The 28000-nt window shown below is 34.9% G+C and overlaps 2 protein-coding genes across 2 annotated transcripts; one reads left to right on the plus strand and one right to left on the minus strand.

The window, feature by feature from the left end:
- Nucleotides 1-206: 206 nt before the first annotated feature.
- On the plus strand, nt 207-11998 carry LOC106775878 (histone-lysine N-methyltransferase ATX5). Its single transcript, XM_014663112.2, has 23 exons — nt 207-1973; nt 2069-2124; nt 2227-2440; nt 3682-3807; nt 3931-3999; nt 4113-4181; nt 4301-4392; nt 4749-4841; nt 5514-5649; nt 6011-6113; nt 6218-6317; nt 6737-6861; nt 7261-7406; nt 7846-7950; nt 8618-8682; nt 8865-9075; nt 9498-9584; nt 9735-9791; nt 9876-9965; nt 10973-11059; nt 11166-11240; nt 11344-11444; nt 11565-11998. Exons 1-23 carry the CDS (start codon nt 1071-1073, stop codon nt 11653-11655), a joined length of 3201 nt encoding a protein of 1066 aa, XP_014518598.1. The 5' UTR covers nt 207-1070; the 3' UTR covers nt 11656-11998.
- Nucleotides 11999-13942: 1944 nt separating this feature from the next.
- Nucleotides 13943-19778, minus strand: LOC106776196 (probable plastid-lipid-associated protein 14, chloroplastic). The gene is made up of 14 exons (XM_014663572.2): nt 19619-19778; nt 18692-19027; nt 18565-18608; nt 18406-18484; nt 18206-18322; nt 17874-18056; nt 17637-17723; nt 17184-17287; nt 17018-17105; nt 16315-16395; nt 16151-16227; nt 15684-15819; nt 15369-15431; nt 13943-14858 (listed from the first exon to the last, which is right to left on the minus strand). The coding sequence occupies exons 2-14, from the start codon at nt 19010-19012 to the stop codon at nt 14205-14207; spliced, it is 2034 nt and encodes a 677-aa protein (XP_014519058.1). The 5' UTR covers nt 19013-19027; nt 19619-19778; the 3' UTR covers nt 13943-14204.
- Nucleotides 19779-28000: the final 8222 nt, after the last annotated feature.

Raw genomic sequence — 28000 nt, forward strand, 5'->3', positions numbered from 1 at the left:
AAGATGGTCTACGAGCACAACAAAATTAAATAAATTTCACGAAATGAAAATTGTACCTCCCCACCGGAGAATACCACAAAACTTTCTATAAATAACACAACCCATGAAACCATTTTTTTAGCACTATTGTGGCAGTGAAATTGCGAAACCCCCGAAAATGGATAACAACTAAAAAAGCCATAGCAAACGGTAGAAACAAAGTTGAAGGACACAAACATCATCAAAAAACATGTTTCCCATGCATAGACATTTGCAAGTGACATATTGTGGCTCCCAAATTTTTGGAAGAAACAATGACAAATTTGGTCATCCATTTCCCTCTGCTCACAACAATGACTGGAGCATATCCATAACCATAACAATTACGTGAAAGCTATTGACCAAAAATGGTACACATGAAACTCAACCAGAGTGTCATCAGCATAAGCTCATGGCTAGGAAGAAGATATTAGGCGCTCCTAACACGCAACGCGTATGTTAGCATCTGGCCCATCAAGTAACTACATAACAACATATGAACACACTCAAGATAACGCCGCGACTTCTTCTCTCTCTTCTCTTCTCTCTAGTGTTACTCTGCCACCCCCTTCCTTGTTCCTCTCTCTCTCTAAATTTCCTAAATTAAAACAACACCGTCCTATGATACAATTTTTATTTGTCCAGTCCCACATAATACAAATTACATTGCAAATTGTCTAACAAAAAAAGTGTTTGCCTTCCTCCTCTGAACTTCTCTTTCTCTCTCTCTCTCTCTCCCACTGAGAGATCCCTCTTTTCTTCTTCTCTGATAATTCGATCTTCTCGATCAGGTTCTCGACATTATCGCACTCAATTTTTTACTTTCTTTGACCTTCCTCGCCTGTCTCTTCAAGGAATTCGGTTTTCCTTCGCGCTTCTGTGGTTGCTCTGTTTCTCGGAATTGAATTCGAGATTAGGGTTTATGGGGTGGCTATCGCGTTTGACCTTGGCAGTGAAATTTTCCTTTCTGAAGTTCTAGAAGTTGGGATTTTGACAACTTTTGTGGCTTCAATTTAATGCGGGCTTCGTGATTTGTTCCCGCAGCGAGAGCCATGATTATCAAGAGAAACTTGAAATCCCAAATGCCGAATCTGAAACGGGTCAAACTCGGTGACTCGGTGGGTGAGGACGACGATTGTTCCTACGCTCGAAAGAAGAGAAAGACCAACGGTTACTATCCTTTGAACCTTCTTGGCGACGTGATTCCGGTTAGTTTTCATGGACTGTTAGGCGCCAGCGTGTCGGATAAAGGGTTCTCTGCAACGTGGTGCACGCAGGTGTCGTGCAACGGAGTGGAATCGAACGCTAAACACAACGTCGTCGTTGAGGCGAAGAAGAAGAGCGAGGTTCAGCGGCCACCTCTAGTTAGGACTTCGAGGGGGCGAGTTCAAGTCCTGCCTTCGCGGTTCAACGACTCTGTTATTGATAATTGGAGGAAAGAGAGCAAGAGTACTAGCGGCTTGCGTGATGGTGATTATGATGATGAGTTTGAATGCAAGAAGGAGAAGCTCAGCTTCAGGGCACCCAAGGTTTGCACTAATCAGAAGAAGGGAAAAAACGAGGAGAAAACAGGTACCAAGGCTCGTAAGTACTCGGCATTGTGCAAGAGTTATGAGAGGAGCAAGTGTTCCAGTTTGCCTGGTGGTGGGGCATTGGCCTTGAGGCATGGTGGGTTGGTGGTTGAAGAAGACGAGAAGGGAAGGTTTTTGGAGGTGGAAGGAGTTGGTTTGATGGGTTTGAAGGAGAATAGTGGGGAGAGGAGAAATGGGTTGTTTGGGCCAGAAGATTTTTATGCAGGTGACATAGTGTGGGCCAAAGCTGGGAGAAAGGAACCTTTTTGGCCTGCCATTGTTATTGATCCTATGACTCAGGCTCCTGAGTTGGTTCTCAGGTCTTGTATAGCTGATGCAGCTTGTGTCATGTTTCTTGGGTACGCGGGAAATGAGAATCAAAGGGTATGTACTATGCAATTTGTAACTGTGTATGAATAATCACTTCATATATGTAGAACCTTGTTGAGTATTTATTGTATTTTTGGTGGTTTTGGCAGGACTATGCATGGGTGAAGCATGGGATGATTTTTCCATTTGTGGATTATGTGGACAGGTGTGGAGTTGCTGTTGGTTGTTTCTGTTTGCTTGTTTACATTAGCCACTTTTGTTGGTGGGAAGGGTTTTTGCTTACTAGGTGTGATGTTTCTTGGTTTAGGTTTCAGGGGCAGTCTGAGTTGAGTTTCTATAATCCTTCTGACTTCCAAATGGCAATAGAGGAGGCATTTTTGGCGGAGAGGGGTTTCACAGAGAAGTTGATAGCAGATATAAATACAGCAGCTACTAGCAATGGTTATGATGATTCCATTCTGAAAGCCTTTCAGGAGGTCACTCGTTCAAACCATTATGCAGGATATCGTTTTCTGAACCAGGTAAGTCAACTACAGGGCTTCTGCTTCTTTTGCCAACAATTTGGGAACTGCATGGCTTATTGGCTGTTAAACTTCTGCTGCATTGTACTTAGGACAGTTGAGTAAAGTTAAATGCCATCTCCATCCCTAGAGGAATTAAGAAAGTTGGTTAAATAGTTAAAAGCTTTAAATTGCTTAACAATTTATTATTATTTTTTCTTAATTTCACTAAGATTATTGTGCTTATCATTTCACTCTTTCTACCTAACTGTCTTCAACTTAATTAATTAATGCACACTAGTCATTTTGTCTATCCTCACAATAGAGAGGAAGAGTTTATTTCAATTATTACTTGTAGCATCAATTCCCTCCATTTTTCTTATCTTTCTTTTAAGGTTTTTACGTAGAAAGATGTAATGAATTTTCATAATCCTAATAAAATAGTATGAAGTTTTTTTATTATACCTTTTTTTCATTTATACAAAACATTAGGTGGATAAATCAAATTAATTAAAAAGATAAATGTTAAGTAAGGGCATAATTGATAATGAGTGAGTAATATAATCTTAAAAAACTTAGAAAATAATAAAAAAATAGAAACACATTTTTTTCTTTCTAAAATCTAATAGTTAGATCAGAATGAATATTGTTTGCTGCTGAGTACAAACATTGTAAAGTAATTAGTGATACTTTGATGATTAAAAAAATTAAGTATGAAATATTTGAAGAAACGTACGAAAAGGTACAAGAAAATTTTCAAGAGTCCTTATAATCAGGAATGGAGGTAATAAATGATAATATATTCACCCCATGTCCCATATAATGTCTAGTGAGAAGAAAAAATAAGTCTTAAACTAAGTACATTATCATGTTAATTTTTCAAAGTAATACGGAGTATAATTACAGTACTTTGTAATATTTTTTAGAATATTGTGGTGCTTCCACATTGGTTGCCTTTAAAGGTTAAATAATTAGGTTAATTTTCTAAAATTTTCCACACTCTTTCATCTACAGTAATATTTATTTGCATTTTTAGTCTTTGTGTAAAAACTTAGGATGACACATTGACACTCATTATAGGATTCAGAGTACTTAGTTTTCCACTGGAAATTGGCTCTGGCACAGTTAGTTTTGTCTCATTTGCACGCCCAAAACTGACTTGTCATGCTTTTTCTGTAAGCTTTGATTGTGTAATCACTACTCTGTATACGGGACCAGTTCTGCCGAAGTTCAGTGGTTCATTGATTTGAATTCCATTTCAGGATTTATTTGATAAGAAAGAGACGCGGCCCTGTGAAGCTTGTGGGTTGAACCTTCCTTACAAGATGTTAAAGAAGACAAGGGATTCAAGGTCCGGGGGCCAATTCCTATGCAGAACTTGTGCCAGGGTTTGTATATCTTCTATTTTCTTCTTACAGATTGTATTTAGTTCCGGAACTAAAACATCATAATTCAAGTTCTGGACTTGTTTGGAATTTTTTTCAGTCTTTAAAATCACTTTGTTTTTGCAGTTAACAAAATCAAAGCATTATTGTGGCATATGCAAGAAAGTTTGGAATCATTCAGATAGTGGAAGTTGGGTAAGTAGCTAAATCCTGTTAACTAATTAAGGTTACTCTTTTCTGCTCAAAAAACTATATTGCTTAATATTAACTTTTTCCTTTTACCTCTGTGGATGTCCCTTCCAAATTAGGTGCGCTGTGATGGATGCAAAGTGTGGGTGCATGCAGAATGTGACAAAATTTCTAGCAACCTTTTCAAGGTTTACCCATTACTTTATATCTCACATAAATTTCTAGCAACCACTTGTCAGCATCTGAAGATCATAAGGTGCAATTTTGGTTTATTCTGATTGGTGTATTCTTTTTTTTTTTTTCTTAGAATCTTGAAGGCACTGATTATTACTGCCCTACGTGCAAAGCCAAGTTTGATTTTGAGTTATCTGATTCAGAAAAACCACATGCAAAAGTCAAGTAAGACTATTATTGTCCTTTTATTTATCTTGTCCAGCGCTGGCTTTGTGACACAATCTTAATTACTTCATTTAAAGTTCTCATGAACCCTAACTGTTGTGATTGAAGTTCTTAAACCAATTTAGAATGTCTGTATTTGGTAAGAGGAGTGCTAAAATAATACTTTTTTTCTATTCGGTAAAATTTATGTGAGACCGATTAAATCATGTGGGTCTCATTGCCTATTTAGTGGGACTCGTATGAAATTTCCCTATAAGGAGTGAACCAAAGAAATTGTTCTAGCACTTCAGAAAAAAAAAATGTTTTAGATTATTTACATTGTATCATTTCTAACTGTAAAGGATGGTTTGATGCAGGTGGAACAAAAACAATGGGCAGCTAGTGCTTCCAAATAGGGTCACTGTTCTCTGCAATGGTGTGGAAGGTGTATATTTTCCAAGCCTTCATTCGTAAGCACGATGTCCTTCAGAAGAATTTGGCATTTTTTTTTCTGTCGTCTGGTGTGACTATCATAGTTTTACTAATTTATTGATTTTTAAAATTGCTTTAGTTATTTTTCTCTTGTAATTAGTTATATTTAAAGGATGTTGTAAGTTTAATTAATGCCGTTTTCAAGCAATTGATACCTATCTGACTTAATCAGATTTTGTGATATTGTTTTAGAGGGAGAATGCGGCATTAGTTTGCTAATGAAATTGTTTTTTGCTAAAAGGGAATGACACTGTGGTTGGGCCTTATAGGAACATTCTTGCTTATGTTCTTTTATTGTAGTTCTTTAAGAGTTGATACTCTTATAAGAAATTATGCCCAAAGAATATTCTCATTTTCGCTCGTAACCCTTGGAAGAATTCCAACTTTTGGTCCATTTGTATACTGATCAAATTTCCACCAAAATTTGTGCTAGATAACAATACTCGATATAGTTAGTTTTAGTCACGCTTAAGGCGCTAGCACAGCTTTCGTAAAATAACTTTTTATTTAAACATCCCATATTCACATTAAAATTTCCAAATTCACCGCTGTGAATTTGAACATCTGTTTGTTATCACTTCTAGATTGGAAAGTGATTAATTTCTTCTCTTCATCTTTTTTTGGTTATGATGTGTGTTTGTCTCTTTCAGAGTTGTGTGCAAGTGTGGGTTTTGTGGGGCAGAAAAGCAAGCACTCAGTGAATGGGAACGACACACAGGTTCCAAATCAAGAAATTGGAGAACAAGCATTAGGGTGAAAGACTCCATGCTACCTTTGGAACAATGGGTTTGTATATGACTTGTTTAATTTTAATAATATTTCCTAATTAGTGGTCATTTTAGTCCATTAATATTATTCAAGTATTCAACCACCCTCTTTTATGTATTTAATATACTTTGGGCTTATTATATGTAAATAGAACACGGTATTCTTGTCCCAATTATTATCATAATTATTAATTATTAATTGGAGCTTTTCCATCTTATGAATTAGTTCTTAGGTTTATTTGAAATTTTCTTTAGTATTAAAATGCTAATGAAGTAATGGTGCCCTATAGAAATTGAGAATGTGGGAACAGATAATATTGGTTTGCGTTTTTCTTAAGACATAATGCGTGCAACTAATACAATGCTGTTTGACTTGTCAGATGCTGCAGTTGGCAGAATTTCATGCTATTGCTCAAGTTCCTGCCAAACCCAAGAAACCTTCTTTAAAAGAAAGAAAGCAGAAGCTGCTTACCTTCTTGCAAGGTGACTTTTTACTCGTTCTGTTTGCATACAACTTTTCATTTTGAGGAGTTTTCCATATGAAATTCTCATAGTGATAATTATACCACAAACTATTTCTCTGACAGAGAAGTATGAACCTGTTTATGCTAAGTGGACTACAGAACGCTGTGCTGTTTGTAGATGGGTTGAAGACTGGGACTATAACAAAATTATCATTTGCATCAGGTAGTGTAACAGTTTAAGTTCATTTTTTTTTTTTCATTTGGCCAATATTCAATCTATAAAGTGATAGGGATTCAAGATGCTGCATGTTTCTACAGATATTGCAGCCAATGATGATTTAACTCAGATTTAATTTTCTCTGTATTTTGAAATATCATAAAGCAAAAGGATCAATACTTCTCACTTTATGATTTCAATTATATGTACAGCAGCTTACCAATCTGACTAATCATTGTTACAGCCTTGTCATTGATGCATGTTGGTCTGGCCTTTTTCCAGAGAAACTGTTTTGTCAATAAAACCAAACATCTTTTTCTTATGATAGCTTGAATTATGAAGCAAGAACTTTGTGGTTACTCATGTCCACTATGTATGATGAATTCCATTGCAATTAATGCACAAATAAATTATATATTTTGTAGATGTCAAATAGCTGTTCATCAAGAATGCTATGGAGCAAGAAATGTTCGAGATTTTACTTCTTGGGTTTGTAAGGCTTGTGAAACGCCTCACATCAAGCGGGAGTGTTGTCTTTGTCCCGTAAAAGGTATGTCTTTGACAATGTTTCAAATGTCCTCCATGATATTTAGAACAGTCCTGTCTAAATTTTGTTAACCTTGTGTGTTCATATAAATCCACTCAGTCTTGTCTAAGAATATTTTTTACACTTTACTATGAGTTTACATTATCATATCATCCAATGATGTAAGCTCAATATTTGGAATTATGCAACTTGGTTCTTTTAACTTATATACATCCGTCATCAATTTTACTTATCATGACTGAGAATCACCCTCCCTTTTACTATTTAATCACGTTTTGGCACTACATAAATATTTTTACTATTGCATAAATGTTCATGCAACCAGAAGCTCTGTTGATATGTTTCTATTTTTGTTTTTGATGACTAGAATTTTGTGCTCATAAACTATTTTTGGACTCCCAGGTGGTGCTCTGAAGCCAACTGATGTTGACACGCTATGGGTTCATGTAACTTGTGCTTGGTTTCGACCTGAAGTCTCTTTTGCTAGTGATGAGAAGATGGAGCCTGCTTTGGGTATTCTAAGTATTCCATCAAATTCTTTTGTGAAGGTGGGGTATCTGATACGAAAACTTTCCCCTGATAATGTTAGTCGTCAGTTGAAATGGATTTATTCTTTGCATATCCCACAAAGTGAATTTCTTCTCACCACTTTGAAAACTGGAAGAGTGTCTATTTGATTTGATACTCTTATAATTTCGTGTTGTATAAAGAAAATAATATAGTCTCCGAGTTACTTTATATTTTATCATTTAGATATTTCTTGGTGGGAATGAACCTTGGCACAACTTTAAGGTTGCTTGCGAGTGACCTACAGATGGTGGGTTTGAATCCTAGAAACAGTCTATATTCGCTTGCAGAAGTAAGCCTATGTTCATCTAGCATCCCCAAACTCTGTTGGGTTGGAGCCTCTTGCATTGGGTTTTCTTTTGATGTCTCTGGGTTCTCTCATACAAATGTATTCTAAAGTCTGCTTACTTGAATTTTCAGATTTGTGTTATTTGCAAGCAAATTCATGGTTCATGTACACAATGTTGCAAGTGTTCGACTTATTTCCATGCCATGTGTGCATCGAGAGCCGGTTATCGAATGGAGGTGAGAGTTCACTTTGATTGAATTGGCTTGCTTGATACCTGGTGATTTGAATCTTAATTTTAACTGTCATTTTAATTTTAAGCAAGTTTAATGGCAAATTTTAATTTGCATCCCTGTTTTAATTAAACCTATATGACTTCAGTTTTGGTCGTCTGAGTTGATAACTGATTACCATTACCCACCAGTCTCCTTAAAAAAAGAAGTCTCCTTCTTAGAACATGCATTTTCAGATTGGATTTTACTAAGAATAAAAGACACCAATTTCATAGTACAAGAAGACTAACAACAATGATATATTATCGATATTGTCATCATTTAATCCATGTAGCTGAACCATACTATTGAGATAAGACTTGATTCTTGTTGTATCCTGTTATCTGAAGGAGAGGACATGGAAAGTGTACATTAATAATGAATGAAAACAGTTCGGGTGGTTACAACAGTTGGATGCTCAGTAATTGCACAAGAATTGAGTCAGAACTAAGTTGGGGAAAAAAGTTATCCTTGTCCACTTTAGTGTTCTGATAACAGAATCATTGACTATCTTTTCTTCTGTTTTTTATTTTCTGTTCTGCGTTCTATTAAGATTTTTCTGTTAAAGAGCCCTAACACATTATGAGTGTTTTATCTGGGAAAATTTTACTAAACTTCTCTCCATTATATGCAGTTGCATTGTTTAGAGAAAAATGGCAGGCAGACAACAAAAATGGTCTCTTATTGTGCTTACCACAGGTATGTGACCCTCAATTATGACTATGAAAGATTAATCATCCTCCTTGCCACCATGTTCTTTGTAGCTTTTGCTTTTCCCCAACAATTGTCTTTTTTCAATGGCAAAAGTATAGGGTTATCTGATATCTTCTTATCTTACTTTCAGCCTTTCATCTTAATCACGTTTTTTTTTTTTTTTGCAGGGCTCCCAATCCAGATACTGTTTTGATTATGCAAACCCCGCTTGGGGTGATTTCAACCAAAAGCCTTCTCCAAACTAAGAAAAAAACTGGTTCAAGGTTAATCTCGTCTAACAGAAGAAAGCAAGATGTCACCCCTATTGATAACACCGAGCATGAGCCATTTTCTGCTGCCAGGTGCCGTATCTTTCAAAGAACAAACCATACCAAAAAGGTAGATTGGAGAAAATTGTTGTTCATGTTGGTGAATGTTTGTAAGATAGTACTTAAACATCATTACAGGGTCTTCATATTTATATGTTAATTGTCCTGTTTCTATTTCCAGTGAAGGTGTTTTTGTGTTTAAACATTAAAGCTATGTTTGCTTTTAATATACCAATATCGTATGTATTTTTGCCGACAATTAGTACTGCTTCACCAAAATGTACCGGCAGTTGCCGCTTGCATGGATGCAAAGTTGTATGTGGAGCGTATTTTGAAACATCATAGCCACTGTTTTTCTTGCATTGATTTCTTTCTTTTCATGTTCATCTTTTAGACTCAGTTATCCGCTGTTGACTCTAAATTTTTTTTTTTTGAAAGTTTGTATATATAGAGTAGAATTTTCCGCATCTGATTTTTATTTCTTCTTGTCAGAGAGCTGCGGATGAGGCTGTTTCTCACCAAGTGAGGGGTCACTATCACCATCCTTTAGATGCAATACAGAGTTTAAATGCACCCAGAGTAATCCATTTTATCTTCTGAAAATTATATTGGAATTCTTTATGACAAGAGACTTTCTAACTCCTTCTTTTAACTCTAATTTAAGAATTGAACCGTCTCTTCCTCCTTTGTTTCCCTCACGTCTTTGTCCTCATCTCTTCCATCAAACAGGTGGTGCATGAGCCCCAGGCATTTTCTTCATTCAGAGAACGCCTTTACTACTTGCAGGTAACTCTTCTCTTCCTAAGGTGGATTATTTGCTTCTGTGCTCAGTTTTCTGACTGTTTTATTGGTACCTTTGTATGATTGCAGAGAACCGAAAATGAACGGGTTTGCTTTGGTAGATCGGGCATACATGGATGGGGCCTCTTTGCACGTAGAAATATTCAAGAAGGAGAAATGGTATGAATTTCATGCTTAAGTATGACCCCATTATAAAGAACCCTAACCTGCTTCTGTGTTTATCAATCAACAACGATAGATATTTTTGCTAGTATTATGAAGATCCATAAGGTGTTGGACTACTTTAGCAATTGGATATATTCAATTCTAATTTTTGGTTCAAACCAAGAAGCGCATAAATGGGTAGCCTTTCAAAAAAACCATCATTACAACTTAATAGAATTATAGAATAAAACATATGATTGTGGGAGTACACTCAACTTTATGTAACAGAAATAGCCACTTGCTAATGTGGCAAACGTCATTCGGTTTTACCATAACAGATGTTTTACTCTATTGCAACCTAGTTCTGTCCTGCAAAGAATACCCATTTCCAGAGCTATTTTCTTTGGATCTTTCAACTAGCATTGACATATAGTGAAGAATATATAGCGATTCATTTCAACTGAATATCTTAGGCCTGTTTGATTTTAGGAAACATTATATTTCATAAGTAAATATAAAAGTTCCTTTGCTTTTTCTATTTTCATAATTTTGTACACAGTATAGTGATGCTATTGACTTTTTTGTAATTATTTTTAAAACGAGAAATGGAAATAAAATGTTTGCTAAAACTAAACCAACCTTTGACAATCTTTGGCTTTCTTAAGTAATTTCATACTGTAGAACTTTATAAAGCATATAATATTTCATGGTATCTGTCGGCTTGCTTTTGAATGCAAACACACAGGCTCATGAAGCATTTTCTAAACCATGCAAAGCGGACAAAGTTTAATTACCGTGTCCATTACCTTTTTCTTTTTCTCTTGTGGTTGTTTTGGTCCTGAGATTTTCTGGGTCGGTTCCTGCTTCAGATGTTTGCAGAATATATCATCCCTTGCTTTCATTATGATTCTGACATTAGCAGATACATAAAATGGTTGCCCTTAGATCCTTTATGTTTTCTGAGCTTTCCATGTACAACCTTTATCTGTTGCAATAGTGAGCATGATTTTAATCTTAAGCAGGTTCTTGAATATCGTGGCGAACAAGTGAGACGCAGCATTGCAGATTTAAGGGAGGCACGCTATAGATTAGAAGGCAAAGATTGTTATGTGGGTTAATTCTCCTATGTCTGTCTATTAATACAATCACACTGCTCATCATATTATTGACATGGCTGTGTTGTTACACTAAAATACCCTACTCTTGTATTGGCAGCTGTTTAAGATAAGTGAAGAAGTGGTAGTAGATGCCACTGACAAAGGGAATATAGCACGGCTGATTAATCATTCTGTGAGCCAACCTATCTTGAATTGACATTTTATGCACATCATTTTTCTCTGATTCTCAATACTGGATACTCATCTGATCTGTTCTCTTGTTCATGTTCCTACAGTGTATGCCAAATTGCTATGCAAGAATCATGAGTGTCGGTGATGATGAGAGCCGGATTGTTCTCATTGCCAAGACTATCGTGTCTGCCGGGGATGAATTAACGTATGTCTCCCCCTTTTTCCTTTTCTGTGTGTGTATGTGTGCATGTGTATGCATGTGTGTTGTTGTAAGGTGCATTTGTATGTTCTCTATAGTTGATGCTGATTGTTTTGGTATGAGCAGGTATGACTACCTGTTTGATCCTGATGAGCCAGATGAATTCAAAGTCCCCTGCCTATGTAAAGCTCCAAACTGCCGGAAATTCATGAATTAGGAAGGATTATACAAATGAAATGAATATCAGATGACAAGTATTGTTTCTTCTCCGCAAGGAGCACTAACCCCATCCCCTATTGTGCAGGGAATCTCACAGTTACACCAAAGCTGTAATTTTTATCAAACCAAAAAGAAGAGAAAAAAAAAAAAAAAAACATAGGGAGAAAAAAAAGGCATAGTTCAGTGTTTTCCTTTTACTCTTGGTTTTCTTTGGACATTCATGGAACTCTAATAAAAGCTAGATTTCATAGCTTTTGGCTCTTGGCATCTCTGTAAATGTATAACCCTTTATTACTTATTTTTTTTCTCAATTCAAAGTTAACCATTTTTTCCTTCGTGTACATTTTTATGTTCTTCCAATATAATTGTATCGAAAAATGCTAATAAAAAAGTGTTGTGCATGAAGATGATGGACAATTGATTTAAAAGAAAAATGTTTTTTCCTTCTATGATGTTCCCCTTATAAAATTAGTATTTTATATGAAATAAGAGCATGTAATTTAAATGTATAAAATGTATCCCTTACTCTTTATTTAGGATTTTAGAAATGTGAGTAAAGGACTTGAATTCAATTTAAAAAGTTTAAATTGTTAGATAGGTTAGTGCAAATGCCTCGAACAGATTTTGTCCATGTCCATGAAAGTTTTTTCTCTAAAGTGATTTTGAAGTAAAAAAAAAATAATAATTGCTCAAGTAATTGAAATTAAAATGAATTAAAATTAATTTTAGAAAGTCTTTCAACTATATCTTACACTTGATTAGAATATATTAATTGAGAAGATACTAATTAAGGAATTATTTATAAAATTTTATTAATTTAAGAGTTATTTGAGAGAGATACTTAAAGGGTGAAATTACAGTTTATTCTAAGCATTTTTTTCCATATTTACTTATATTGATTTTTATTTAAATAGCTCCTCTAAACATTACTTTCGCATAAAATAACTTACAGAAAAAGTTGTCCGAGAGTACGTACACTCACCCAGTATTAAAAATATAATACATATTATTATATTATTAAAAAGGAATATCAAACAAACATTTTTTCTATGCTAAATAACGTTTTATACATACTTAAAAACAAGTATACTATATTACTAAAATAATTTTAGTAAAACACGTAATATTTAATGAATACATTATTTTATAGAGGGAAAGAGTAATGATGCGAAAACAGAGAACGTGATTAAATTGAAATTAAAAAAAAAATGCAAAAATTTTAGGATAAAGATTAAAGTAAATATATATATATATATATATATATATATATATATATATATATATATATATATATATATATATATAAGAGAGTAGGATTACAAATCATAATCTAAGTTAAGGAGTTTATCTTTTGAGTATTATTATGGTGTTGTAGAACCCTAACTATTGTAAAGAGGGTACAACATGAAGAATGAATTAACAAGTTTGAGACGATCGAAGCATAATAATAATGATAAAGTAAAGTGATAGAGCAATGAATAGTTAAAGCTAGGTACTATGTGTTTGATTAAGAGATAAATTGAAAAGAAAAAGAAGAAGATGAAGTTGGAAGAATTTACCTGCTTAATAATGCGCCATAATCGTGCAGCTTAGGTTTGTCCTGGTGATCGTTGGAGGACCACACCCCCTTTCTCTGAACGATGGATCTGTCTCATTCAACTAACACAGTTCTTTATTTTCCAACCATTTTTTGTACTTTCTTTTCTTCCCTCTTTTCTGTTTGTTACTTATGCTTCACACCTTTTTATTTTTCTTTTTTCCTTTTAATTCTCTAATATTAATTCCGTGAGCAACGCTTTTGGAGTTTCTGTCTCTAAACAATCTTTTTATTGACATTTAGTGATTACTTGAATATGCATTTTTCAAAATCATTATTGATTTTTTTCTTTATAATTGTATTAAAATTTTCACGGGTAAGTCAAGGAAACATCAGGAATGGAAATTGGAATTAGATGTTTTATTTTGTTTTATAAGTGTCTGTGAAAAAATTGGAAAAAAATTATCTAAGCAACTCCATGCCCCTAATGTGCCACTAAATTTCTTTTATATATTTGTAATCAATAGTTTAGATAACATACACAGGATTTAACAACTGCATCGGTTTCACTGTCTCTAAATGTAATTCTTATATATCCTTAATGATCAATTTTGTATAGGAAAAAGATATTTTTGAACAAATTTTTTGACAAAATATTAACACGACATACATGTTATTTTTAAAATAATTTATTATTTTTAATTGTTACTATTGATGTATGTGTTAAAATATTGTTAAAAAAAAATTGTTACAGTATCATTGTCCTATTTTATATACCAAGTTGAAAAGGATCATCAAAATGCTTTACATTCTCCGCCCACCCCTCCAAGGTGCTTTTAACTAACAGTATTTGCCAAGAACACTACAACTTGAAAAGATACAATTTTTACATGACTACTTCTTGGGGTGGGAGGAAAATGTTCATTTGAGATCAGAATGGACCAAACTATACAATCGACAAGGAAAAATATACACTTAAAGAAATAATTTTGAATATGCTACAGCAACAACTAACTACAACTGTTTCTGTCCATAAAAGACCTTGTAAATAGGAGCGCGGATCCATTTACCCCTCGTAGGACAAGCATCCTTGAATCCACATAGGTTCCACACACAAGCTTAGACAAATCAAACACTTCCGGGGGAATTTGTGTTCTTAGTTCTTGAAGAACACTTTTTGCAGTATCAGTGTTTTGATTTAATGGATCGTCAAGATTCATTGTCACATCAATATCACCTGATGCAAGCTTGGCTGCCGGAAGACTTGACGGAAACTCCTTGAAAGGGATTATTTTACTCCATTTCTTGCCCTTAAATTTCTGGGCTAAAGCATCCACATTGCTGGAAGGGCCAAAGAAGAACTTCTCAGTGGTCTTGTCTTGATTCAGATATAGCCGTCTCCCAGCTCTTAGTGTAAATGAAGAATTCACCCGCAATCTTCCACTCTTACCAGCTTTGTCAAGAGGCCAGTATTTACCAATCATCACAGAGAATCCAATGTCGGAGTCAAATGAAAGATTAGCTTTCAACTTTGATTCTCTTGTCACTGTTAAATGCATGTCGCCAACAAGTACACGGAGAGGTGGTTCGCGAAGGGTCAGGCCAACATGCTTCCCAGTGCAGTATAATAGACGCCATTTGCCTGGAAGCAGGTCCAGCCAGTTCTGCATACATCAATAGGGACACAAGTTAGCATAAGCAATAAACTTTCTTCTTCTTTTGAAAATAAATCACATCCAGTTTTAAGATCATGTTTATCTGCCCGCCAACTAATAAGAATACTATGTGATACCAAATAGTGAGAGTTAATTATGCTATTAAGCATTTTATATGTTTCTTTTTTTATAATGGACGTGTCTATGGGAAGAAGTTGGAACGGACACTCATGGCTTAAAACACCTCATTTCTACTTAATGTAACACTTCACCGCGGTTTTCCATCTATAAGTAACATTATTAGTCTTTCCCACTTATATGTTTCTTAACTTTCATTCCTATCTAATGTGAGATTTCCTTGTAACTTCAATAAATGGTGCAAAAGGTGAAATGGCTGAGATTTTTTTGGCATTAATTCTTTCACTATTAGTGATGAAAAAAGTGGAACTATTTTAAAGCAAAATATAGTACAAACAACAATATCAGGATATTATACACATACTTTAATCACTAATTTACCTTTGGTTTTGGATGGGGATTCAACATCTCCATTAAGTCAATGAAATGGGCAAGCCTGCTGCGCTAAAATACAGAAACGCCCATCAGTCAAACTTGTAGTACATATCTTACTCATATAAGTAATGTAATTTGATTTATATTAAGTTTTATCATCAAGAGATAAAGCACAGCATATAAATGATGAAAAGCAACATTAGTAACAACAAACTTGAGGACATCAGACTCCAACAAATATAAAAGCTCTTATAGAAGTATCAACAACTCAAAAGGCAACATGGGATATATTGCATGTAAGGGGCACCGTTAGATGAATACCTGAGGCTTGCGATAAATGTACTCCTCTGTAATACGCACTGCAGTAGAACCTAGACCCCATCTGATAATATCCATTGATGAGACAACTCGCCATCTTGGCCCACATAGAAATGGGTGTCTAAGAGCATCCAAACAACTGTATAAATGTTTACATGGTTAAAACTAGTATAACTCCTAAACTCGGGTAAATCAAAGTGGTATCTGAAATCAAATTTTATTATATTAAGTTTGCACAGTAGTCTGAGAAACTAGCTACTTGTTGCCAAAAGATTAAGCCTCCTAAAATACTAATGAAACTTGAAACTTTTCTCTACGATTATTTTTATTTCTGAAATTCCTTCATGGCACTAAAGTTTTTTCTTTCTAGAATCTTGACATATGTGCAAGACATAATCTCAGCCAAATATAGGAGCACTGGTGAAGAAATTATGCACACTTTCAACTGGCAATTTTGCTTCACAGCATACCTTATCCTTTGAGAAGGTTTAGTTGCAAGCAATAAAGATAAAAGATGCCAGCCAGCTCCCCAGTTCCTATCAAGTATCTGCAAGAAATTAGAAACACGTCAAAAGATTTGAAAAGAAGAATGTAGCACAAAATATCAATAAACTTTCAATAAAAATAAACTTACTTGTAATCCAGTATTTCCATATGGGGCACTTCTGCCAAGGATTTCCAACATAAGCTCTCGTAGACATGAAGGATCATACCCCTGAAGGTGGGACATGAATTATCATTAGAAAGTTCACATCATAGGACCCCTTCATCAAGATAAGAATAAGAAAAAATAAAACATTTGATGCATCAGGTATCATAAACAAAGTGACAAAAAGACGAACAGAACTGAAAAATTAGTTAACAGGAATAAAGAATATGGTAAAATATTTCTATATTGATTAGTAAACAGATGACAGTAAGTCCAACATCCTACTATGAAGACTAGATATATAAAACACACACTGCTTCATTGACGACGAGTATACCCCTACAATAGTCCTATGACTAATCTTTCCTGAGTGATCTGCACAGAATCAGGTTATTTAACCATTAATTTTTTTTTTTAAATGACTACTAATGTCAGCAACTACTAAATCTTTAAATTTTCATCCTGCTATCAGTAAATGTGTAAAAAGCTTCCAGAAAAGGGGAAAAGAGAATAAATTATCTAGGTCTTAGTTCATAAGAGGGGGACGTATTATAGACATGAAGCATTGTTTGGCCCTTGTCTAAAGCATTTAGACCAACTAGTTTTTTTTTTTTTTCCTTCAAAAAAAGCTCAGGCTATTTTTAAACATTCAAGAGACCAAAATTGAATTAAAAAAAGCTTATCATACCTTTATGAGGAACGATTTGAACTTTGCAAAAACCAAAGGATCCATAAGTTCCCGCATTACCATTTTAGCCATTATGAAGCCCACACATCTTTACAACAGAGATAACCAGGTATCAACAACATTATATAGTTCCCAACATACTTTTCTGAAAAATTAAAGGACAAACCTCATGTCAAATGCAATCATCATTTCTCGCCTGTCCAAGTTGTCCAAAGAGCTATCTTTCGAACCATCCTTGTAAAAGTCAGCAGCATTACCCAATATGCCTACCTGTCAAGTAACACACGAGGTTAAGCCAGCCATGAGGAAAGATTGAATAGATTCTACATGAAGTAACACCATTATTAATTTGCAGTAACTTGGATTGCATACATAAGAACTATTAGCCCTCTGGAAATCACCAGTAAGTCCATTCTTCTGTACACATTTTTTTACAGTGACCAAAATTAAAATAACAGTTGATCCAGCAGTTTTCATGAAAAAAACTCACACCAAACTGTTCTGAGTAAGGGTAAATGTACAAAAATTGTGCACACTGAAACCAGTTAAATCAAAGACAGAAAATGAATGAAGAAAGAATGTCATAGTTCTAATTTTGTAAGAGAATGACAATGCTTACTTTGATATGTCTGTCTACTGGACTTATATGAACATTTTCCAGTGTCAGCTCTGTATGGGCAAGACCGTGGCTGTGCAGGTAATTTACCTAATTTAAATAAACAATAAAAGAGAATATCATTTCTCCTATTTCTACGTAGAATATGTATAAAGTACTTAAAAAGTAAAACTGTCTTCAATCAAAGAAAATACTCAAGGAATTTTTTAAAAAAAAAAACAAAGGGGGAGGGGGAAATACCCCAATAAGAAGATCCCTCATCAATATTCGAATAAGTCGCAACTGCCTAGAAACTGCAGGACCTCCAGTTCTATCTTCTCCGACCTTTCTAACAGACTCTTCATCCAGTGCAAGTGTGGCCTCCAACGTTGGAAGCCAATCTGACCGCTCAAGCCAGTGTCTCAAAGAAAAACTGCCATGATACTGCAAGGAAAAATTATAAAAAGGACATGGAGTTTTACCTTTTTTTACACAGTCGCAGGAAGACAAAAATTGAGAAATCACGCACAATAAGAAAGAATCATTAATATTAAAGAATTAAAAAAATAAATCTTACAAAGATTAATACCTACCCCGTGTACCAAGATAAACGAATCACTATCATCACTTGCAGGCAAAGAGATATAACCATGAACTTGCATTGAGTAAGAATGATACAGAAGTTTACGCCGAACCAGCTTCTTCAAAACCTAAAAGGCAATAGCAAATAAATTGCGATGGGATATAATTACAAACAGTTTAATTTGTAATATTAAAAGATTAACATACACACCTCTATTGCTCGTTTCCCCCGACGCTTAGCTTGGGTAGTAGAAAGCTTTCGAAGTACAACTCTTTTGCCATACAAAGAACTGCGGACAAAAATGAATACATACAGATGTTATGATTGAAACAAACCGTACAACCTGAAGCAAATAAAGAATTAACTTACCTACAGCTATCCTTCACCACGCCTTCAAAAACTATCTCATCCGACTACAGGAAAACTTAATTCAATCAGACCAGCATTAAAAAATCAATCCATCCATGACAATCATAACTTATTTTAAATCTCATACCCGCCCACCAAGACCAATGCTAACTGAATCTAAAATCCTAAAGTCTGGCATTTTGAACCGTATAACATGATCTAGTTCCTCCTCCAAGCAAACTGAAAATGTACTTGGAGCATCTTCCGGTGACTCCATAGAAGATGCAGATGCAGCACTCCTTAAAGAAGAGCAACATTCTCCCCTGCTCTTTTTCCTGACTAAATTAGAGAACTGTCCAGTAAAACGCAGCGGAACTGGTAAAATAAGTTTTGCAGACAAATTTTGAGGTGAATACGCTAAGCTGCTACTCCCAGAAACCGGGGTTGGTGCAGTTCCACAAAACGCCATTGATCATACCTCTGACTGCCAAAAACGAAAGCATAATGTATCAGAAAACCTTCAGAGGATCCGTCAATGGTGCAACAAAACATATCACACACAAAACAAACTCACTACACATCCTATTTAACATATGAAAAAAAGTTAACATTATTTGGCTCAATGGTAAATACAGAAAATAACAAAATATGTGATTGTCTTTAACCATCTCCCTTAGTGTCCTTCACATGCCTAAATTGTCCAAACCATGCTTCATTCTGCAACTAACAAACTAAAGTCCCCACTTTGATCAACGTGCAGAGCTTCTATTTATCATTTCCCACATTTCTGAAGCAAATTAGTAATCTTAGTTTGTTTCTCCAGTTTTCTCTTACAGTGAAAGAATATAAGAAATGGCAAAACATTTTACTGTGAAGACCGAGCCATAACAAACAGGATGACAAATCTAAGCATAGGGATGGTAAAACTCAAATACGCCAAATCCAACTAGCAGAACTTCAGGAATTCCAGATGACAAAAAAAGGGAAAATCATTTAGCAAATAAGATAAAAGAAAGCAATTTGATGAGGTGGAAAGAGGGAGAAAAAGAAATCGTAGAAATTGAAAGTTAATTACCAGAATAACCAGAATCGAAAGCGGAAAAGAAGAGCGCAGAGATGCAGAACAAGTGCAGTGCGTCACATTCGTACTCCTTACATACATATTCATATAGAAAAGAAGCGTGTGAGAGTTGCGTGCGAAGGAATGCCCGAAACGTTTTCCCACGTGTTTTTCGCACGTCAACCTCTGCCTCACTAAATATCTGGTTTTTATTTGTTTTTTTTTATTCATCAACCTCTTCCTTCTGCATTATTTTTCAATTTGTACTCTTACTAACTCTATCTTAATAAAATCGTAAATTGAATATTTATAATAAATAAATAAAAATGTCTTTTTAATAATTTTTTTTGATAATTTTTTTATTTTGATCATTTTCAAATATATAAACCAGTAAAGTATTAACACATGCTATTAAAAAATTATTAAAAAAAATTGTTAAAATAATGGTCCTAAATAAAAATACTAAGAACTCAAGATAAACACGTTATTTTAATTCCAATTTTGTTCCAGTTATAATTTTTCTAACTTGTTGAAAAAGCTAACCTGATCTGTAGTCCCGCTTCCGCAAGCAAAATTGACAGAGATTTGTGAAACGGTTTTGTTTGTATGGTTGCAGAGAGCTCCAAAATTTTCAATTTTAAAAATATAATTAAAGATTAAATATAAATATAAATATGAGAATCCTTTTTAAATGGTTATAGATTACAGTATGTTCATTTTGCTAATGACTTTTATTTAAACAAATTATGTGTATTTTATTTCAGGTTTCGATCATTGGACCACATAATAATAGACACGTTTATAAATATGCAATTTTGTTTCTCATCAAATTTTGATAATTGATTTAATTTTCATGTTATATATTTTAAAAATAAAATGTATATATATATATATATATATATATATATATATATATATATATATGAGATGTACAAGCACACTTGACATCATCACAACTACACTCTCTTATAATGACATGTACCATTATTATTATTAGGAAAATGTTTCTTCAACAACGTTCATCTAACAACAACAAATTGACAATGATACATGTTGTTTTATTATTTGTTATTTTAAATGTTTTTTTAAAAAGGTTAAAATGAGTTTTGGAAGGCATTTTTAGAAAGGGTTTTATTATTCCAATACTCTCGACACGCCACCGCAATCCTCTTTCTTCACCTACGAAGTCCAATGTTTCGTAAGTGCTTTAGTCTGCCATTGACACCACCGCCATTGACGCCACCGCAATCCTCTCGCCTAGGACCACCGTTGGCGAATTATCTCGAAAGGAGACGTATTTTCGCTATCGTCATTGTTCCTTCGGAGGTTAGGTGCGCTAGTCCTTCAAAACGCCGCTTTTTCGCTCTCGATTTTATCGACAACCACCTTCTTAGATTACATTTCATTGTATACCGTTATGTCCCTTTTAATCTCAAAACTTGTTGTTTGATGCAATGTTGGTAAGTTATTCTACTAACGTAAGTGGTTTTGTAATATTGTTATCAATTTTCATTACTCAATACGTTATTTATCTATTCAATGTTCAAGTATTCCAAGTTCAATAATTCTTATAATCATCCATCCACAAAACCTTGTAAGGACAAATCCTGATTTTTGGTACAAAACCTGATTTTTGCACTGGTAATCGATTACGAGTCCCCCTGTAATCGATTACAACAGCATTAGATTGTGACAAGTCTGCATGGACACACCTGACAACCTAGGAACACCTTTGATTCGTGTTCCCAACACATAAAACTGACACTGTGTTCAATTTCTTGTTGTCAACACCTTGCTCCATGGCCAACATGGTTGAGCAATCCACAGAACATTCAAAAAACACTAGTAATTACGTTTTGGGAGCTCTTCACCCAGGGTTGGGTAGCGCTGACAAACTTTCGGTACAAATTGGGATTTTTCTACTGGTAATCGATTACAAGGCCCCTGTAATCAATTACACCAACATCAGACCTGTCCCAAGTCTGCATGAACTGCCCTGTCAACCTATAAACACCTTTGATTCGTTTTCCCAACACATACAACTGACATTGTGTTAAATTTCTAGTTGTCAACACCTTGCTCCATCACCAACAGGGTTGAGCAATCCACAGAACATTGAAAAAACACTAGTAAGGAGTTTTGAGGAGTACTTCAACCATTTTTGGGTAGTGCTGACAAACTTTTGGTACAAATTGGGATTTTTCCATTGGTAATCGATTACAAGGCCCCTGTAGTCAATTACTACAGCATCAAACCTGTGTCAAGTCTACATGAACTGCCCTGTCAACTTATACACACCTTTGATTCGTGTTCCTAACACATAGAACTGACATTGTGTTAAATTTCTTGTTGTCAACACCTTACTCCATGCCAACATGGTTGAGCAATCCACAAAACATTCAAAAAAACAATAGTAATTACGTTTAGGGAGTTCTTCAACCATTTCTGGGTAGTGTTGACAAACTTTTGGTACAAATTGGGATTTTCCCACTGGTAATCGATTACAAGGCCCCTGTAATCGATTACAAAAGCATCGGACCTGTGTCAAGTCTGCATGAACTGCTCTGTCAACCTATACACACCTTTGATTCGTGTTCCCAACACACAGAACTGACATTGTGTTAAATTTCTTGTTGTCAACACCTTGCTCCATGCCAACATGGTTGAGCAATCCACATAACATTCAAAAAACACTAGTAATTACTTTTGGGGAGTTCTTCAACCATTTCTAGGTAAAGTTGACAAACTTTTGGTACAAATTGGGATTTTTCCACTGGTAGTTCAGTTGGACTCCCCAGGATGGTTTTGCCTGTGCTTTTGGTGACTATTTCCAATTTTTGAGATGGGTGAGTGAGTTTATTGGTCATGTGTATCAAAATCCATTAACATTCCATGATGAGAACATATTTTGGTTCAATCCATGAATATTAACATTGAAAGAAGATGTTGTGAATTGGAAATGTTCGATACAATCCATTACAATAATTTTTTAAAATATTAATGTCAGCATGATTGGAAAGTGTACATTCCATAATTTTATCAAGTAGACATTCCTCTCCTCACGAGTCAATCTTCCATTCAAAACATCAACAAACTTGATTTTGAAAGAATGTTGCACACGCAACTGCATAAAAAAATCACGTTAGAACAATCCAAAAAATACTTAACAAAACAAGAAACACAAATTCGCAAAGAGGAAAGGGGAAAGGCTAAATGGAAAATGGGAAAGAGGAAGTGGAAAAGGGAAAAGGGATATGTCGTTGTAAGTTTTTCTTTTTTCTCTTCGGCTATCCTCTATTTTATCCTCTTGATTTTCTTCTTGAGAGATCTTTTATTTATAGGCTTCATGAATATTTCTTCGTTAGACTGAGTTTGAAGTTTGTAGCCTTGATACTTGTGTTTTGTCTTTCTTTTTTTCACAACAGTCATTGTGTAAGTCAGCTTTGTCAAAGGAGACATGCTTTTTCAATCCTTTGCTTAAAGTAGGTTGTACGATCTTTTTAGACTTTGCTTCAAGAGAGGAACATTTCATGATTATCTTCTTTGTCTCTAACATCCACATTTTGATATTTGACCCGTAGCACTGTGATGCTTGTAGAATAGCTTTTATGCAAAATTAGAGTAAAATGTGCATGCAACAAATATGACTTTTTGATAACTCTCAGTTTTTGCAAATTTTTCTAGGTTTAGAAGTCTTTCTTAGTTTCTTCTTCTTAATTGTCTAGAATTAAGTTTGTTTTAGGAATTTTCTTTAAATCTTTAGATTTGTAGAATTTTAGTCAAAAATATATTTTTAAGTATATTCTTTAGAGTTTTTAAATAATTAGAAAATTAATATTTTTTTTAGAAAATCTTTTGGTAAAAAAATTCTTTCCTTTCATATGATTTTATTTTTTTTCTTTAATTTTGATTTTTTTTTTCTTTGTTGTAGGAAGACCCTTAATAATTGGGCTTATTTCAAAAATTGGGTCGCTTTTCTGATGCAAAAGACTGCAGTTGGGTTGCACTGTTTTGGGCCTACAGATTTAGTGGAATGACGTCGTTTTTGGTGCGTTCTGATGCAGAGTGGAGTTGATGCCTTATTGGGTTCCATTTTAATGAAGCTATGCGTTTTGGTATAAAGATTTCCTTAGGGGTCTCTTCCCCTCATCTTCATTTGCAAAGGGGCTCGAGCAAACCACTTGAGAGGAAACAAACACCCAAAAGCTAGGGTTTGAAGTGCGAGAGAAGTGAGGGAGAAGAAGAAAGCTCACAACCCTGACCGGAGCTGACCGGTAAAGATGAAGAAGGTGATCGGATGGCCAAAGATGTAGCTCGTGATCAATAGAAAACGAACGAGAGTCATCCAATCAGAGGGCTTAAAGCATTACAAGCAAGTTTCTTTTTCTCCTTTTCATCTTTCTTTTTCTTTCTCTTGTTCAACCCTATATAAAGGGGCTTCTTTCATGTAAACATACACTTTTACTTTTTCAAAACAAGTATAAGACTACACACGTTGTCGACCCAAAAAAACATGTTATTCCACAATTAAGTCTAAATTAAGTTAGTGTCTTAATTAATGGTAAATTGTTATCGAATGACTTTATGTGGTGTGTTGGATGGTTGAATCAGTGTGTGATTTGTATATTGTTAAAATTTCACTAGCTTAGTTTGTTGTATTATGATTTGTCCATATGTTATAATCGTATATGTAAGTAGATAATAATGCAAGTGGGAGAAATGAATACTGAAAAGATTATTGTTAGTTGAATAATGAGTAGTTGTAACTTAGACATATAAATTTTGTACTCTATAGATTCTCATAGTTTATGATATTTATATATATGAAAGTTTTGAAATTTTAATTTCTCATGGAAAATTATAAATACATACTATATATATGATTATGCTTAATATTTAATTTATAATACTTTAATTAGTAGGTGATTATACTTAGTTGGAGTATTACATAACCTATATCGAGAATATATATTTTTATTTATGTGTAAAATCATTTTCATAATTATAATTATATATATATATATATATATATAATATGCAAGTAATAATATTTGGAGAATAGTTACTTCAACTCTCATGTTAAAAATACACATTGATACTTTCTTTAATAATATATATTATAGGTTTAAATACCTTTTTAGTCCCCAAGTTGGGATCTGAATTTTCGTTTTGTCCCCGGTTTCAAAAATAAAGCTCTTTCGTCCCCATGTTTTCAATTTTGAGTGCAATCAGTCCCTTCCGTTAAGTAGATGCTAACAACATTAAATGTTAAGTGATTGTGTATGTCATGTAAGCAAGAAATGTGATCGTGGCAATAAGGTGGACTATAGTAATTGACATGGCAGCCAATAAATCCATTAAGTATTTTTAAATTCACATTTTCACTATCAACACTCTCAGAGCATCCATCTAACACCACACTCAACTTATCACCCCTACCGACAACGCATCCGAGTATTCGACAACCCTCACAGGACAACTCTCTAGCGACCGATCAACATCCACCACACTCACACTTTCCCCCTCCTCCATCACCCCAAACTCCTCGACCCCAATTTCCACAACCCCTTCCTTCTTCTCCTCCACCATTCCTAGATCCTCCACCGCCTTAACCCTAGCAAGGCCAAAATCTCCAATCTTCGCTCCAAAATCCTCATCCAGCAACACATTACTCAACTTTATATCCCCATGAATCACCCAAGGCTCACACGCGTGGTGCAAATACTCCAACCCCATCGCCATCGAAACGGCGATGTCAAATCTTTCCCCAAGACATCAGCTCCGGACACTGTCGGTCTAGCAAAATTAAGATTACTTTCAAAATTAGGATTCCTGTACCCATAATTTGGTCACTGATTGTTTCTCAGCTTAGGGTTACTTTAGGATTCTCGATTTAGTGTTTTCTTTGTTTTCGATTTGGGAATTTTGCATTTGTTACGTCGCTGGGGTTTGAGCTTTCAACCTTTTTCATTCATAGAGTAGGATCCACATTTTTTTTATGGCATTTGAGTGCCCAAATAGGATTGAGGTTTCTCAAAAAATTTCACAATTTGTAGCAAATCCAAGCATAAACACAATTGAACCTATTCAGATTAGTTCCAAATCCTTAACCGAAGGAGTAGCGAACAAAATTTTTTTTCCAGATAGCAAACTTGGGAAGGGTATGAAGCTTAAGGGAGCATCCAAGATTAATTACAAGAAGGGAATCAAAGCTTCGGTCAGTGCTTTGAGCCAATCATCAATTCCCGCCGATTACCCATAAGAGAATCATCTCTCGTCGGTGCGAGATGGCAGAAACCGCCGCGTGAGGCAAGGGTGGCGGCAGACGCAATGACATGGCTGTAACAATGAAGAGAAGGAAATGAAAATGTTAATTTTGAGGTGTCAACACCCAATTTCGTCCGGGTGAATAAATAATAGGACTTATTTTTACTTTTATTTTCATTAATTTAGTTTTTTTATTATTATTGTATTTGTTTCTATTTTCTTTTTAAAAGAAAAAAAGAAAAAAAAGAAAAAAAAAAGAAGGAAGAAAAACGTCTTCAGCTTTGGCATTTCGGGCTCCTCCATGAAGCCCAATCCAAAGGGTAAAAAAAAAAACCCTAACTGAACCCTAATAAAAAACTCTCTCGGTTGCGTCCTCCCGGTCCCATCCTCTCCAGCCGCCTCAATTTCCTCCATCACACAACTCTCTCCGCGATGCCCTCCACATCCTCTTTAGCCACTTCACTCCCTCTGTCATTGCGGATGCAACGACCATCATCGACGCCCCTCTCCTTTGCCGACCTCTTCTCCAAATTCGACTCCAAAGCGTCAATGACGAATGAGCCATCATCTACCTCCTATGAATAATCTCCGAAGATCCCCACGAGACCGGTGATTGCTTCAAGACTGCAGCCATAAAGTTTGTCGATGACGCCGCTGACTCTGTTGACCGTGACGACAACGATATGAGCGAAGAGAACGATTTCGGCGACGCTTTTGATTCCTTTCCGAGAAGAATGAGCGAACCAGGCCTGAGCAGTTTCTTACGTGTTCCTAAAGAGGAATTGATGGACGAAGAAGAACGAGATGAAACGGACGACGAGCCGTACAACGAGGCTAGAGATTTGAGTTTCGGTTCTGAAAGGCTGATAATGTATGCACCCACGCTACTGTCTTCTTTTGGAACAATCGGCGTTTCAGAATCTTACGTTCTGAATCTCCTTTCGGTGTATGGGTTCTTGCGATCGTTTAACATTCGGTCTGTTTGTCAATCTTTTTACTTTAGATGAGTTTGTTGGTGTTGTGAACTATGGTTCACGGCGTGTAACAAAATGCCTTAGGTGCATTGATTGGAGTCTGTTGATGCTTTGAATTGGCCTGTTTTTACATTTCGGTTATCTAGCAATTTATGGTCACATAGAGAGACTTGAGCGAAATGGATTTTATGATGAAATCTTTCATGGCGAATATTATTTATTGTCCGCAAGTAGGAAACAAATGATTTTGCGAATTCTTTGTGATGATGTGGCATCTGAGGAGTTTGAAGCTGAAATAAGTATGCGTGAAGAATCAGAGGTTTGGATTTATTATGATAATGAAGATAGTCTTCTTACTGAAATTAGGCCTAGAAGACTTCATCCAAGATATTCCAAAACTACTGCCTTCAAGGATAATGAAAGTAAGAAAAATGGATGCAAAGGCTAGCTGTAGAAGTTCGAGTTTGCAAGCGGCAAAGTAAAATCCGAAGCATTTGGATCTGGGTCAAGCTTTCTTCAATACCGGTTCTAATTTTTATACCTTTGGTTTTATTAGTTTTGCTTTCATGTTTTTATTTTACTTTACGTAACTTATATGTATTTTGTTTTTTTTATTGTTTTTTCTTTTCTTTTATCATTAGGCACACGTACACCTTTTTTTGCATAGTTTATTTTATTATATTACATTAGTATATTACGGAATTATTATTCTGTCATAAAATATAAAAAGGAATAAAAAAAAAAAACTACAAAAGAAAATAGATTTCATAGTTTTTAAATAATTATTTTTAGATAATGAAAATTACATAAAAAAGATAAAAGATAAACACTTTAATTAAAAATACTAAAAAATATTTTTTAAAGGGGTCTTGCACATGTGTGATCGCACGCATCGTCCTTGTGCTAGACACATTTTCTTCTTCTTTATAAAAATACCAAAAATGTTTTAAAGGTTTAGGCACGTGTGTGATCGCTCGCATCGTCCTCGTGCTGAGACCTTCTCTTCTTTCATAAAAAATACCAAAAAAAATGTTTTAAAGGTTTAAGCGCGTGTGTGATCGCTCGCATCGTCCTCGTGCTGAGACTTTCTCTTCTTTCATAAAAAACATAAAAAAAGTTTTAAAGGTTTAAGCGCGTGTGTGATCGCTCGCATCGT

The sequence above is a fragment of the Vigna radiata genome, chromosome 10, assembly GCF_000741045.1.
Source record: "Vigna radiata var. radiata cultivar VC1973A chromosome 10, Vradiata_ver6, whole genome shotgun sequence".
In the NCBI taxonomy this organism is placed as follows: Eukaryota; Viridiplantae; Streptophyta; class Magnoliopsida; order Fabales; family Fabaceae; genus Vigna; species Vigna radiata.